This window comes from Oncorhynchus kisutch, linkage group LG11 (genome assembly GCF_002021735.2).
Source record: "Oncorhynchus kisutch isolate 150728-3 linkage group LG11, Okis_V2, whole genome shotgun sequence".
Classification (NCBI taxonomy): domain Eukaryota; kingdom Metazoa; phylum Chordata; class Actinopteri; order Salmoniformes; family Salmonidae; genus Oncorhynchus; species Oncorhynchus kisutch.
In genome coordinates, this window is record NC_034184.2 from 3,340,380 (window position 1) to 3,357,231 (window position 16,852).

Here is a 16,852-nt window from a genome sequence, read left to right on the forward strand (position 1 = left end):
TGCCAACTCCGGCACAGTCGCATTGATGTGAACACTAAAATGTTGATTAATGTGCACGGCTCTTCACGGCTCCACAGTTCCATCACAGTTACTGAATATGAGGTAATGAAACAAATAAATCATTCTCAATATGTCTAGTCAACAAAGAACACAACTGGAGATGAGGCCACATTCGGGTCAAACCCTTCTGATGTTTCCCACACCATGAAAAGATTTCTGTCAGATCTGTTTGATAAAATATCCCCACTGGCAGCCTTAGTTAAGGGAGGACGTTGGAAGTGGTCCCACCCAGTACACTATGACTGCTTCTGATTCAGCTTCCTATGTGGCCACTCTGGAAGACATGCAAAGATAATATCAGACATATTCTGGATGTGACGCAGGTTTCACTAGGAACCCCGTCATGCAAAATATAATATGTTCTTCTAACAATTTCTGATCAATGAATTTAAAACTGCTTTCTTAATACTTATTGGGATGAGGGGGAAACTATCCCGGATCCAAACTGAGTTGCTCTCTTTCGTGAAGTGAAACAATAGTGAAATGTAACAATTCAATTTGGATCCAGGCTACAATAACAACACACTGCATCTTATGCTGAGACAGGACCTCACACAGGAGCTACCGTTTATGGGGTTAACTGAAGTTATGCAGATGCAGGACCTCACACAGGAGCTACCGTTTATGGGGTTAACTGAAGTTATGCAGATGCAGGACCTCACACAGGAGCTACCGTTTATGGGGTTAACTGAAGTTATGCAGATGCAGGACCTCACACAGGAGCTACCGTTTATGGGGTTAACTGATGTTATGCTGAGGCAGGACCTCACACAGGAGCTACCCATTTATGGGGTTAACTGGAAGTTATGCTGAGGCAGGACCTCACACAGGAGCTACCATTTATGGGGTTAACTGAAGTTATGCTGAGGCAGGACCTCACACAGGAGCTACCGTTTATGGGGTTAACTGAAGTTATGCAGAACCCCATACAGGACAGTGTGCATGATGTATGCAGACTTGACAAGGCAATGACTTTGACAGGATGCTCATGCGACCTATGCACTCTCTATGCATGAAAACGCAAGAGAAATCTCCCAACTGAGCCATGGCCTGGCTGCAGTGTAGAGGAGACATAATGACCTGAGTGGTTGAAACGTTGTCAATAATTATTCACATGGGAGCATATAATGCAGTGTACAGAGTCTCTTTTCACCTTGTATTGAACATTGATATCCAGGACCTGCTCAGACAATGGGTCTGTGCCCTAAATGGCACCCTATTCCCTGCATAGCGCACTACTTTCTTTACCAGGGTCAATAGCGCAGAGTGTATGTTACCCACCTCCTTCTGTAGTGTTGCTCTGGACCCAGGTACTGACTGGCGATTGGCCGAGCTCATTGCTACAGGAGACACTAATGTTGTACCAGGTCATGGCCTGTAACCCTGGGACATCACACTGGAAAGGAGGAGCTGTAGTGTTGATGATCCGAGCCAGCCTGACCTCTCCTCTCCTCTGGCTGACCTCTTTCACCTTGGAGGGAGTGAAGGGTAAAATTACAGGTTATATGTTCATCACAACAGTAGCCTACTGTACACAGACATTTAGAATTTTCTCACAAAAATACATTTGTGCAAAAATATCACAAAGTTCTTTAGGAACCACACTAAACAACCCTTGGGGAGGGATTCAAACAAACAGATAAACATTTGTTTCTATTCCCAACTGACTGATGCTGTCAGGAAACTGTGTACAGTGCATTCGGGAAGTATTCAAACCACTTGCCTTTTCCCACATTGTTACGTTACAGCCTTATTCTAAAACGGATTTAAAACAAAATCCTCATCAATCTACACACAATACCCCATAATGACAAAGGAAAAACTGGATTTTATAAAAATAAATATATATATATATATATATATATATATATATATATATATATATATATATACATACATACATACAGTGCCTTGCGAAAGTATTCGGCCCCCTTGAACTTTGCGACCTTTTGCCACATTTCAGGCTTCAAACATAAAGATATAAAACTGTATTTTTTTGTGAAGAATCAACAACAAGTGGGACACAATCATGAAGTGGAACGACATTTATTGGATATTTCAAACTTTTTTAACAAATCAAAAATTGAAAAATTGGGCGTGCAAAATTATTCAGCCCCCTTAAGTTAATACTTTGTAGCGCCACCTTTTGCTGCGATTACAGCTGTAAGTCGCTTGGGGTATGTCTCTATCAGTTTTGCACATCGAGAGACTGACATTTTTTCCCATTCCTCCTTGCAAAACAGCTCGAGCTCAGTGAGGTTGGATGGAGAGCATTTGTGAACAGCAGTTTTCAGTTCTTTCCACAGATTCTCGATTGGATTCAGGTCTGGACTTTGACTTGGCCATTCTAACACCTGGATATGTTTATTTTTGAACCATTCCATTGTAGATTTTGCTTTATGTTTTGGATCATTGTCTTGTTGGAAGACAAATCTCCGTCCCAGTCTCAGGTCTTTTGCAGACTCCATCAGGTTTTCTTCCAGAATGGTCCTGTATTTGGCTCCATCCATCTTCCCATCAATTTTAACCATCTTCCCTGTCCCTGCTGAAGAAAAGCAGGCCCAAACCATGATGCTGCCACCACCATGTTTGACAGTGGGGATGGTGTGTTCAGGGTGATGAGCTGTGTTGCTTTTACACCAAACATAACGTTTTGCATTGTTGCCAAAAAGTTCCATTTTGGTTTCATCTGACCAGAGCACCTTCTTCCACATGTTTGGTGTGTCTCCCAGGTGGCTTGTGGCAAACTTTAAACAACACTTTTTATGGATATCTTTAAGAAATGGCTTTCTTCTTGCCACTCTTCCATAAAGGCCAGATTTGTGCAATATACAACTGATTGTTGTCCTATGGACAGAGTCTCCCACCTCAGCTGTAGATCTCTGCAGTTCATCCAGAGTGATCATGGGCCTCTTGGCTGCATCTCTGATCAGTCTTCTCCTTGTATGAGCTGAAAGTTTAGAGGGACGGCCAGGTCTTGGTAGATTTGCAGTGGTCTGATACTCCTTCCATTTCAATATTATCGCTTGCACAGTGCTCCTTGGGATGTTTAAAGCGTGGGAAATCTTTTTGTATCCAAATCCGGCTTTAAACTTCTTCACAACAGTATCTCGGACCTGCCTTGTGTGTTCCTTGTTCTTCATGATGCTCTCTGCGCTTTTAACGGACCTCTGAGACTATCACAGTGTAGGTGCATTTATACGGAGACTTGATTACACACAGGTGGATTGTATTTATCATCATTAGTCATTTAGGTCAACATTGGATCATTCAGAGATCCTCACTGAACTTCTGGAGAGAGTATGCTGCACTGAAAGTAAAGGGGCTGAATAATTTTGCACGCCCAATTTTTCAGTTTTTGATTTGTTAAAAATTTTGGATATATCCAATAAATGTCGTTCCACTTCATGATTGTGTCCCACTTGTTGTTGATTCTTCCCAAAAAAATAGTTTTATATCTTTATGTTTGAAGCCTGAAATGTGGCAAAAGGTCGCAAAGTTCAAGGGGGCCGAATACTTTCGCAAGGCACTGTATATATATATATATATATATATATCATATATAAATGTATATAAATATACATTATTCAGACCTTTTACTCAGTACTTTGTTGAAGCACCTTTGGCAGTGATTACTGCCCTGATTCTTCTTGCTGCAAGCTTGGAATACCTGTATTGGGGAGTTTCTCCCATTCTTCTCTGTAGATCCTCTCAAGCTCTGTCAGGTTGGATGGGGAGCATTGCTGCACAGCTATTTTCAGGTCTCTCCAGAGATGTTCGATCAGGTTCAAGTCCGGGCTCTGGCTCAGCTAATCAACGACATTCATAGACTTGTCCCGAAGCCACTCCTGCGTTGTCTTGGCTGTGTGCTTAGGGTCGTGGTTCTGTTGGAAGGTGAACCTTCACCCCAGTCTGAGGTCATGTGTGCTCTGGAGCATGTTTTAATCAAGGATCTCGCTGTACTTTGCTCCGTTTTATCATTTTATTTCACCTTTATTTAACCTGGTAGGCTAGTTGAGAACAAGTTCTCATTTGCAACTGCGATCTGGCCAAGATAAAGCAAAGCAGTTCGACACATGCAAGAACACATAGAACAAACAAACATACAATCAATAATACAGTAGAAAAATCTATATACAGCATGTGCAAATGAGGTAGGATAAGAGAGGTAAGGCAATAAATAGGCCATGGTGGCAAAGTAATTACAATATAGCAATTAAACACTGGAATGGTAGGATGTGCAGACGATGAGTGTGCAAGTTGAGATACTAGGGTGCAAAGGAGCAAGATAAATAAATACAGTATGGGGATGAGGTAGATTGGATGGGCTATTTACAGATGAGCTATCTACAGGTGCAGTAATCTTTGAGTTGCTCTGACAGCTGTTGCTTAAAGCTAGTGAGGGAGGTAAGAGTCTCCAACTTCGTTCATCTTTGCCTCGATCCTGACTAGTCTCCCAGTCCTTGCCGCTGAAAAATATCCCAGAAGCATGATGCTGCCACCACCATGCTTCGCCGTAGGTTTCCTCCAGACGTGACGCTTGGCATTCTGGCCAAAGAGTTCAATCTGGGTTTCATCGGAACAGAGAATCTTGTTTCTCATGGTCAGAGTGGTCAGAGTCGTTAGGTATCTTTTGGCAAACTCCAAGCGGGCTGCCATGTACCTTTTCCTGACGGGTGGCTTCTGTCTGGCCACTTTACCATAAAGGCCTGATATGTGGAGTGCTGCAGAGAAGAGAGAACCTTCCAGAAGGAAAAGCATCTCCACAGAGGAACTCTAGAGCTCTGACAGAGTCACCATTGGGTTCTTGGTCACCTTCCCTGACCTTTCTTCCCCGATTGCTCAGTTTGGCCGGGCGGCCAGCTCTAGGGAGTCTTGGCGGTTCCAAACTTCTTCCATTTAAGAATGATGGAGGCCACTGTCTCCTTGGGGACCTTCAATGTTGCAGAAATGTTTTTATACCTTTCCCCAGATCTGTGCTCAACACAATCCTGTCTCGGGAACTCTGCGGACATTTCCTTTGACCTCATGGCTTGGTTTTGCTCTGACATGCACTGTCAACTGTGGGACCTTATATAAACAGGTGTGTGCCTTTCCAAATAATTTACCACAGGTGGACTTCAATCAAGTTGTAGAAATATCTCAAGGATGATCAATGGAAACAGGATGCACCTGAGCTCAATTTCAAGTCTCATAGCAAAGGGTCTGAATACTTTTGAAAATAAGGCTGTAATGTAACAAAATGTGGAATAAGGCTAGGCGTCTGAATACTTTCCAAGTGCACTGTATTTGGGCTGGTGCTGTCTCTCTGTCATCATACATTATCTAGGCTGAGAGTGTGGGACTTTGCTTACCCTGATTTGGCAGGTAGTGAGTGGGAGGTGTAGTGAGTGGGCGGTGTGGGACTTTGCTTTCCCTGATCTGGCAGGTAGTGAGTGGGCGGTGTGGAGCTATGCTTTCCCTGATCTGACAGGTAGTGAGTGGGCAGTGTGGAGCTATGCTTTCCCTGATCTGGCAGGTAGTGAGTGGGAGGAGCTTTGCTTTCCCTGATCTGGCAGGTAATGAGTGGGAGATGTGGAGTTTTGCTTTTCCTGATCTGGCAGGCATTGAGTGGGAGGTGTGGAGCTTTGCTTACTCTGATCTGGCAGATAGTGAGTGGGGAGAATCCATCGTGTCCAGGGGTCCAACTCAGAACTAGTTTGTTAGATTCATGTTGTATCACTGTGACATCAGAGACAGGAGCTGGAGGCACTGCAAATATACCAAACAGAATCATCACAAAAAAAACACCCCAAAAATGTCTCCCTTTTTCTCCCCAATTTCGTGGTATCCAATTGGTAGTTACAGTCTTGTCTCATTGCTGCAAATCCCGTAATAACTCGGGAGAGGCGAAGGTCAAAGGTCGTACATCCTCCGAAACACAACCCAACCAAGCCACACTGCTTCTTGACACAATGCCCACTTAACCTGGAAGCCAGCCGCACCAATGTGTCGGAGGAAACACCATGCAACTGTGTCAGAGTGCATTGCACCCGGCCCGCCACAGGAGTCGCTAGTGCGCGATGGGACAAGGAAATCCCTGCTGGCCAAACCCTCCCCTAACCCAGACGACGATCCTGATTTACTGAGGTATAGGGCACTATAATTGCTCTGAGAGCTTGCCGTGTCTGAATGTGCACCATTAAATATCAAAGGCCATACTCACAAAGAGTCTCAGAGTAGGATGGTCTCCCCTGTCCATGTTATCTTATTATTATCTTATTCAAACAGTTCAAAGTGTGAGAGGAGACTTTGTAGTCCAAATTACCTTTAATGTTGATGTTAGCCTCCCTGGAAGTTGTGACACCTTTCTTGTTGCGTGCCTCACAGTTGAACTGGGTATACTTGTCCACACCTACAGATAAAAACATAATACATTAGCATGTTAATGGAATTGTACAGAAGGATATAGTAATGAGAAGTTTTACAATAATCATGCTGCCAATGTGAAGTTTGACTGTGGGTGTTTCTCAATATGCTTACTACCATACTCTACACTCTCATGCTCCTTGTACATTCTTGGAGGACGTTCTCGAGTCCATTCTTGTGAGGACGAGAGTATGGAGAATGCATAAAACATTACATTTGAGAAGCACTCACACTCCCCCTACTGTATTACTTCACACACTCTGCTGAAGACCCTGGGCCCAGGACCTTGGGGGTCCCACGGTATACACAAAAATAATAATCTAATTTTGGACTTATACACATTATATACAGTCCTTTCGGAAAGTATTCAGAACCCTTGATGTTTTCACATTTTGTTATGTTACAGCCCTATTCTAAAATCTATTAAGATATCCATCTACACACAATATCCCATAATAACAAAGTGAAAACATTGCTTAAAATTATTTCTGCAGCATTGAAGGTCCCTAAAAACACAGTGACCCCCATTGTTCTTAAATGGAAGATGTTTGGTACCACAAAGAATCCTCCTACACCTGATGAATCCAAGATTGAACACTTTTGCCTGAATGCCAAGCGTCACGTCTGGAGGAAACCTGGCACCATCCCTATGGTGAAGCATGGTGGTGGCAGCCTCAAGCTGTGGGGATGTTTTTTAGTGGCAGGGACTAGAAGACTAGTCAGGATCGAGGGAAAGATGAACGGAGAAATGTAGAGCGAGATCCCTGATCAAAACCTGCTCCAGAGCGCTCATGTTCTCAGACTGTGGCGAAGTTTCACCTTTCAACAGGACAACAACCCTAAGCACACAGCCAAGACAACGCAGAAGTTGCTTCAGGACAAGTCTCTGAATGTCCTGCATTGGCCATCACCGTGAGTAGCCTATGGCTTCAACTTCGTCATTAAGTGAGTCAGTGGCCTATAACATTTAAAAAAGCTCCGTGCCTATGATTTCCTAACCGGCCCTGAACCTTCTTCCAGCCAGGACAATGACAATAGAGACAAAGAAATACACAAAGCAAACATTTTACTTCAAAATTATCAGATAGCTACATGTATACCGTAATAATCTAGCTAGCCAGCTACTTTAACAGCCAAATTACCTTAAACTAAACTAATGTTTTGCAGATGTCAACAGACAGTAGCTAGTAGATGTCAACAGACAGTAGCTAGATGTCATCACATACAGTGGCTTGCAAAAGTATTCACCCCCTTGGCATTTTTTATATTTTGTTGCCTTACAACCTCTGAATTAAAATAAATTTTTGGGGTGTTTGTATCATTTGATTTACACAACATGCCTACCACTTTGAAGATGCAACACATGTTTTATTGTGAATCAAACAAGAAATAAGACCAAAAAAACAGAAAACTTGAGCGTGCATAACTATTCACCCCCCCAAAGTCAATACTTTGTAGAGCCAACCTTTGCAGCAATTACAGCTGCAAGTCTCTTGGGGTATGTCTTTATACGCTTGGCACATCTAGCCACTGGGATTTTACCCATTCTTCAAGGCAAAATTGCTCCAGTCATACCACAGATTCTCAATTGGATTGAGGTCTGGGCTTTGACTAGGCCGTTCCAAGATATCTAAATGTTTCCCCTTAAACCACTCAAGTGTTGCTTTAGCAGTATAATTAGGGTCATTGTCCTGCTCGAAGGTGAACCTCCGTCCCAGTCTCAAATCTCTGGAAGACAAACAGGTTTCCTTCGAGAATTTCCCTGTATGTAGTGCCATCCATCATTCCTTAAATTCTGAACAGTTTCCCAGTCCCTGTCGATGAAAAACATCCCCACAGCATGATGCTGCCAACATCATGCTTCACTGGGGGGATGGTGTTCTCGAGGTGATGAGAGGTGTTGGTTTTGCACCAGACACGTCTGGTGTCTGATGGCCAAAAAGCTAAATTTTAGTCTCATCTGGCCAGAGTACCTTCTTCCATATGTTTGGGGAGTCTCTCACATGCCTTTTGGCGAACACCAAACCTGTTTGCTTATTTTTTTTATCGTTAAGCAATGGCTTTTTTCTGGCCACTCTTCCGTAAAGCCCAGCTCTGCAGAGTATACGGCTTAAAGTGGTCCTATGGACAGATACTCCAATCTCTGTTGTGGAGCTTTGCAGCTCCTTCAGGGTTATCTTTGGTCTCTTTGTTGCCTCTGATTAATGCCCTCCTTGCCTGGTCCATGCGTTTTGGTGGGCGGCCCTCTCTTGGCAGGTTTGTTGTGGTGCCATATTCTTTCCATTTTTTAATAATGGATTTCATGGTGCTCCGTGGGATGTTCAAAGTTTCTGATATTGTTTTATAACCCAACCCTGATCTGTACTTCACAACTTTGTCCCTGACCTGTTTGGAGAGCTCCTTGGTCTTCGTGGTGCCCCTTGCTTAGTGGTGTTGCAGACTCTTGGGCCTTTCAGAACAGGTGTATATATACACTGAGCTCATGTGACCGATCATGTGACACTTAAATAAAGTCCACCTGTGTGCAATCTAACTAATTGTGTGACTTCTGAAGGTAATTGGTTGCACCAGATCTTATTTAGGGGCTTCATAGCAAAGGGGGTGAAAACATATGCAGACACCACTTTACCATTTATTATTATTATTATTATTATTTGTTTTTTAAAGTTATTTTTAAAATTTCACTTCACCAGTTTGGACTATTTTGTGTATGTCCATTACATGAAATCAACAAAATAGGAAAAATGCCAAGGGGGATGAATACTTTTGCAAGGCACTGTAGTAGGCAGATTTACATTCTTTGTGGGTAGCTAGCTATCAATTCTTTGTGGCTCGCTAGCTGACAGTAGTAGTTAATAGGGAGAACTGGCTGACATACTATGGGCTTGCAATCCATGCACACTACAGTGCGTATTGTAGGCAAGTAAACAAAATAACACAGAATGTATTTATTAACATTTTCAAGATACAATATTGTAGTCAGGCAACATATGAGATAAGAATGGGCAACCTTTCATTCCGAAGTCAGAGTTAATTTTCTCTCGCTTCAGCTCAAATAATGGCTGCCATTGATTTCAAGAAACGTTGTGTCGTTTTTTACGTGGTGTAAAAATACTTTTAGTTGAAGCATCGATGCTATGAAAATGTTTACAAGCGTAGTACACATCCAAGAAGTGCCCTCCGTGCTCCGTTTCGCATACTTTGACTTGGATTCATGCTCTGACCATCCTGTGCTCGGAGCAAGGTAATACGAAACACCCTGGGTGAAAAACCAAATAAAGGTTTGGCGGCAGGCAGCCTAGCGGTTAAGAGCGTTGGGCCAGTAAGATAAAGGTTGCTGGTTCGAATCCCCGAGCTGACTAGGTGAAGAATCTGTCAATTGCTCCTGTAAATGACTCTGAATAGGAGCGTCTGCTAAATGACTAAAATGTCAAATGTAGTAGTGTCTTATTCAGCTCTTCAAGTTCAACTCAACCACTGAAATGTGTTCAACTCAACCACTGAAATGTGTTCAACTCAACCACTGAAATGTGTTCAACTCAACCACTGAAATGTGTTCAACTCAACCACTGAAATGTGTTCAACTCAACCACTGAAATGTGTTCAACTCAACCACTGAAATGTGTTCAACTCAACCACTGAAATGTGTTCAACTCAACCACTGAAATGTGTTCAACTCAACCACTGAAATGTGTTCAACTCAACCACTGAAATGTGTTCAACTCAACCACTGAAATGTGTTCAACTCAACCACTGAAATGTGTTCAACTCAACCACTGAAATGTGTTCAACTCAACCACTGAAATGTGTTCAACTCAACCACTGAAATGTGTTCAACTCAACCACTGAAATGTGTTCAACTCAACCACTGAAATGTGTTCAACTCAACCACTGAAATATGTTCAACTCAACCACTGAAATATGTTCAACTCAACCACTGAAATATGTTCAACTCAACCACTGAAATATGTTCAACTCAACCACTGAAATATGTTCAACTCAACCACTGAAATATGTTCAACTCAACCACTGAAATATGTTCAACTCAACCACTGAAATATGTTCAACTCAACCACTGAAATATGTTCAACTCAACCACTGAAATATGTTCAACTCAACCACTGAAATATGTTCAACTCAACCACTGAAATATGTTCAACTCAACCACTGAAATATGTTCAACTCAACCACTGAAATATGTTCAACTCAACCACTGAAATATGTTCAACTCAACCACTGAAATATGTTCAACTCAACCACTGAAATATGTTCAACTCAACCACTGAAACTTTTACAACCAATACATGTATCATGTGCATACAGTACAGAAACTACTGAAAGTGGATGTCTCTCATAATAGTTGATCATTACCGTTTTTTTACAATCTCTTACACACTAAATGTGGTACTTGAGGCACACTCAGTGAAACCATTAACTCATGTACCTGATCTTCAGACCAAGTCTGCAAAACTGCAAGCACATTATCTGCTTTACAATCAGTTTGCAATTGTAAAACACACTTTTTACAAAACACTGAACACAGTTCTCTACATTAGACACGTCATTCAAAACTAACAGGTCTTGTGGTTCATTTGGAAAACACTGCCATTCAAAATGCCACACTCATTTACCAATTACCTACACCCAGTACCTATATTACCTACACCCATTACCTACACCCAGTGCTCACGTGTGAAAACACATAGCCAATTTATTCACTTAGAAATCAGAGATTGAGCACTATAAATAGGCTTCAGGTTGGCGTTCTTGGTTTGGACAACAATGGAGGCCAATTTTGGAGAGAGAGTCAGGGGAGTGAGATTATGAGTAAGAGGGGGACGAGGAAGAGGACCAGGACAAGGAGGGGAAGAGGACAAGGAGTAGGGCAAGGAAGAGGAGGAAGGAGAACAATCACAGATGAGATCCAGGCCACTTTGGTTGACCATTTGGTCAACCATGGTTTGAGTTTCAGGGAGGCTGGGCAGAGGGTCCAGCCTATTTTGAGCTGCAAGTGTCATCCGGACATTTCGAAATGAGAACAGGTAAGTAAACCTACCCTCTATACCATGCAACTGTAGTTGCAGCAATCACAGCACTACAGTATCATTTAATTTCATATGAAAGAATTATTGCACCCAAACCATTCACATCATGTTTTTGCAGAATTGAAAAACAACCTTTCAATGGAGGAAGAAACCAGCTATTCACAGCAGAGCAGGAACAACACATAGTGAATATGGTCATTTCAAACAACAGCATACGTTTACGACAACTGCAAAACCACATAATCACTGACAACACAACATTCAGTAACATAAATAGGGTGAATTTATCCGCACTTGGCCGTCTCCTGAAACGCCATCAGATTTGTATGAAGCAGCTCTACAGAGTACCATTTGAGCCAAATTCTGACAGAGCGAAACAGTGCTATGAATACGTACAAGTAAGCTACACGATCCTGTCATTGGTACTGTATTCCAGTGTATTCTGCTACATATTGACTGCTCTATGTCTATTCATACTGTCATACAATAATGTTTTGTCTCGTCTGTTTCAGAGATTAACTAGATGCTACTGCAGAGAATCATGATTTCGTCTATGTTGATGAGGTCGGCTTTATCCTAGCTAAAACAAGACACGGGAAGAAACCTCATAGGACACCGCGCCATCGTCAATGTCCCTGGACAGCATGGTGGCAACATCACAATGTGTGCAGCCATTAGTCAGAACGGTGTTCTTCATTGTCATGTTACTCTTGGTCCTTACAATACTGCCCACATTATCACCTTCCTTGACACCCTGCCTAATATCCTCATTCCCAATGACCAGAGGAATGGGCCAGGGCAGTCCAGGTTTGGTTCATTGACCATCTGCAAGCTTTGATGCTCAACCTGCCACCACATTCTCCATTTCTAAACCCAATAGAAGAGTTATTTTCGGAGTGGCGTTGTGGTGACATAGATGAGGGGGCATGCCATGCCAGGGCTGGATACGCCACTCCAGATGCTACTTCCCCCACTGTTAAGCCAGAGAGAACATTGCTTGTGATGTGGATGAGGTGCTGTGATCAGACCCAAATAGGAGACAGGATGCACCCTAATTGGTTTTTTCTTCATAGTAACTAACCTATTTGTTTATCTTCTACTGTATTTGTTTTGTCTGTTACTGTTCATCACAAAATCTAGATGAAAATACAATGCTTTGAGAAAGAAATACATTTTTTCCGCCTGTGGATTTCTGTTTATAGTGTAAATATATACTGAATATGCATACATACATACTGTATATATTTGTGCACATACATGTACGTATGAGTGCTATAAAAAGTGGACTTCAATGCACACTGAACATGCAAAAGACACAAAATAGTGTTTTACATTTGTCACATCCATGTGTAGTTGCTGTGTATAAGAGCTAATCATTTGTTGATTTGTGTGTAGAATTGATGCAAAAACCCCATTTTGAGAAGAGTTAAAATATCTTTGAATGAAGTGTTTGGTTTTGGGGTTGTGTGTGTGTGTGTGTTTTGGGGTTGTGTGTGTGTGTGTGTTTTGGGGTTGTGTGTGTGTGTGTGTTTTGGGGTTGTGTGTGTGTGTGTGTGTTTTGGGGTTGTGTGTGTGTGTGTGTGTGTGTTTTGGGGTTGTGTGTGTGTGTGTGTTTTGGGGTTGTGTGTGTGTGTGTGTGTGTTTTGGGGTTGTGTGTGTGTGTGTGTGTGTTTTGGGGTTGTGTGTGTGTGTGTGTGTGTGTTTTGGGGTTGTGTGTGTGTGTGTGTGTGTGTTTTGGGGTTGTGTGTGTGTGTGTGTTTTGGGGTTGTGTGTGTGTGTGTGTGTGTTTTGGGGTTGTGTGTGTGTGTGTGTGTGTTTTGGGGTTGTGTGTGTGTGTGTGTGTTTTGGGGTTGTGTGTGTGTGTGTGTGTTTTGGGGTTGTGTGTGTGTGTGTGTGTTTTGGGGTTGTGTGTGTGTGTGTGTGTTTTGGGGTTGTGTGTGTGTGTGTGTGTGTTTTGGGGTTGTGTGTGTGTGTGTGTGTGTTTTGGGGTTGTGTGTGTGTGTGTGTGTTTTGGGGTTGTGTGTGTGTGTGTGTGTTTTGGGGTTGTGTGTGTGTGTGTGTTTTGGGGTTGTGTGTGTGTGTGTGTTTTGGGGTTGTGTGTGTGTGTGTGTTTTGGGGTTGTGTGTGTGTGTGTGTTTTGGGGTTGTGTGTGTGTGTGTGTTTTGGGGTTGTGTGTGTGTGTGTGTTTTGGGGTTGTGTGTGTGTGTGTGTTTTGGGGTTGTGTGTGTGTGTGTGTTTTGGGGTTGTGTGTGTGTGTGTGTTTTGGGGTTGTGTGTGTGTGTGTGTTTTGGGGTTGTGTGTGTGTGTGTGTTTTGGGGTTGTGTGTGTGTGTGTGTTTTGGGGTTGTGTGTGTGTGTGTGTTTTGGGGTTGTGTGTGTGTGTGTGTTTTGGGGTTGTGTGTGTGTGTGTGTTTTGGGGTTGTGTGTGTGTGTGTGTTTTGGGGTTGTGTGTGTGTGTGTGTTTTGGGGTTGTGTGTGTGTGTGTGTTTTGGGGTTGTGTGTGTGTGTGTGTTTTGGGGTTGTGTGTGTGTGTTTTGGGGTTGTGTGTGTGTGTGTTTTGGGGTTGTGTGTGTGTGTTTTGGGGTTGTGTGTGTGTTTTGGGGTTGTGTGTGTAGAGTCTAGAGAAGAGGAGCCATAATTTCAGACATCATGTGAAAGCAACTGTCAAAAACTGTAACAGAATACAGGACTGCATGTACTGTAGTGAGTAAAGTGTTAGTCACCATGAAAAAGGCTGATGAGAGCTGTGTCAGCTGGATAGGGGGAAGAGCTTTAGTGCTGAGTAGGCCTAAAGAGAATTAGTGTGGTGTGTTGTGAGTGAAGTAAGTGTCTTCACTGACATTTTCAACCTCTCCCTGACCCAGTCTAATACCTAAATAATAATTACCGCCCCGTAGCACTCACATCGGTAGCCATGAAGTGTTTTGAAAGGCTGGTCATAGCTGTTTATGCAGTCACTTTACAAATGACCTCGATTAACCTGTACCCCCGCACATCGACTTGGTACCACCACGGAAGGCCCCTTGGAATGTTAGTTGTATGTCCACTTTGAATTTTTCCAAAGCAAGGAGTTAGTAAATACATCCAGCAGGATTGAAGCTGTTCAAGCAGACAAACAAACTAACCTCCCACTACAAACAGACACTGTAGACCAGCCAGTGTACGGTCACACACACACTAAATCTATGATACTGGTTTCATAGAGCAGAAAATCAAGTCTATTTCCAGGCAAAGAGGCAAATCTAGACTTCATCAATGGTAATGTACAAGATCGACAAATTAGGGCATCACACTGTGGACTAGCCCGTGCAGGGCCTGGTGTGGACCAGCCCGTGCAGGGCCTGGTGTGGACCAGCCCGTGCAGGGCCTGGTGTGGACCAGCCCATACAGGGCCTGGTGTGGACCAGCCCGTGCAGGGCCTGGTGTGGACCAGCCCGTGCAGGGCTTGGTGTGGACCAGCCCGTGCAGGGCCTGGTGTGGACCAGCCCGTACAGGGCCTGGTGTGGACCAGCCCATACAGGGCCTGGTGTGGACCAGCCCGTGCAGGGCCTGGTGTGGACCAGCCCGTACAGGGCCTGGTGTGGACCAGCCCGTGCAGGGCTTGGTGTGGACCAGCCCGTGCAGGGCCTGGTGTGGACCAGCCCGTGCAGGGCCTGGTGTGGACCAGCCCATACAGGGCCTGGTGTGGACCAGCCCGTGCACACCTTGCCCTCCGAATACCTACATGGGGCCAATAGTATCATGTTTGCTGGGTATTGTTCTGGGAGAGAACAGTGGCTTACTGGACGTCAATACACAGGAATGGAAACTGGTATTTGACTTTCTCTCTCTGCATTGTTGGGAAGGGCCCGTAAAGCATTTCACTGTTAGTCCACAGCTGTTGTTTACTCTCTCTCTGCATTGTCATTTACCAAGCATGTGACGAATAACATTTCATTTGATTAGTGTTTTGAGGGAGGAAAGGCTGCCCATAATAATAGTGGACTACCACCCTAGTAACAAAAACTAAACAGGCCCCAACGTCAAATCAAAATCCAGTCAGGGAAAGAAACTGTTTTGAGGGAGGAAAGGCTACCGGTAACATCCAGAGATGTGGATGTAAGCAACCATGCCAGCCTGCAGCCAGGCAGTCCCCAGACAGGCCCTCCCTGCAGAGCAGAGCGGGGTGGTTGGCCTTTCCGTGAATGAGGCTTTTAGCCAAGGGGCCATCCCCTGATCTGTCCATCGCCCTACAACCCCCATCACACACACACACACACAACCCTAGCCACAGCACAGGCTAGGCAAAATAACCACTCTGACCTTTAACCCTCTATCTCCCAGCAAGGGGATTTAAACAAGAATGATTTGCTCCAGGGCACCAAGTAAATGAACTGCTGTAAATGGCATAGAACCAATATTATGTCATGTAACCTCAAGGTTTATGCTCACCCTTAATCGTTAAGGCCCCTTTAGGGCCCCTTTAAGATTCAAACCAAAACCCATTTAGCAAATCTCCAAAATGTTGTAGCCTTACTTAGTCTTGGCAGACAGCACATCCCCATTCATTAAACCATAAAAAAAACATTTATCCTTGCAGAAGAAGCTTATGTTGACCCCTAACAGTATCAGATTCCTCCCCCACCAAGACTAACTGAAAGGATCCATTTCCCCCAACATGGTTATCTCAGTATATAGTCCACACATACACATCGGCAGTGTAAAAGCATGAGTGAGTCCGGTTGAAAGTGGTAACCCAGGGGGTTACAGTGCTGAAGTGACAGTGTTCAATGACAGTGAACATGGTGATACATCTATCGGTAGTAGCAGGAGAGAGACAGCGCAAGAGAGGAAAATAGAGAGGAGAGACAGGAAAGAGAGAGGGAGAGATTTAGTGATAGGGGAAGGGAGAACAAAACAGACACTGAGAATGCAGATAGACAGACTGACACCACAGTATTCAGACCTCCAACCCAACTCTGCTACAGCTGAGTAGGACACAGCTCTGCACATTTTACACTGATCACACACAGACATCTTTTCTGAATAACACAACGTGCCGTCCTGGCAGGACCGTGCCGGACTGCCAGGACCCTCCCCTCCCGCCATGTTTTAGTCATTTAGCAGATGCTGTAATCCAGAGCGATTTACAGTAGTGACTGAATACATTGTTTTGTACTCCTAAATTAATTTATTTTACCTTTATTTAATTAGGCAATTCAGTTAAGAACAAATTCTTATTTTCAATGACGGCCTAGGAACAGTGGGTTAACTGCCTTGTTCAGGGGCAGAATGACAGATTTGTACCTTGTCAGCTCAGGGATTCGAACTTGCAACCTTTGGGTTACTAGTCCAACGCTC

General features: G+C 43.6%; 1 protein-coding gene across 6 annotated transcripts in view; it reads right to left on the reverse strand.

Moving 5' to 3' along the window:
- Positions 1-16,852, reverse strand: part of LOC109900098 (tyrosine-protein kinase Mer) — a 71,199-nt gene that overhangs the window by 38,314 nt on the left and 16,033 nt on the right. For all 6 annotated transcript variants that reach the window (XM_020495827.2, XM_020495828.2, XM_020495829.2 and 3 more), the window contains 3 exons: positions 6,368-6,454; positions 5,696-5,811; positions 1,342-1,531 (listed from right to left, as the gene is read on the reverse strand). In XM_020495827.2, the coding sequence (XP_020351416.1) occupies positions 1,342-1,531; positions 5,696-5,811; positions 6,368-6,454 (393 nt within the window). The remainder of the gene's footprint in view (positions 1-1,341; positions 1,532-5,695; positions 5,812-6,367; positions 6,455-16,852) is intronic.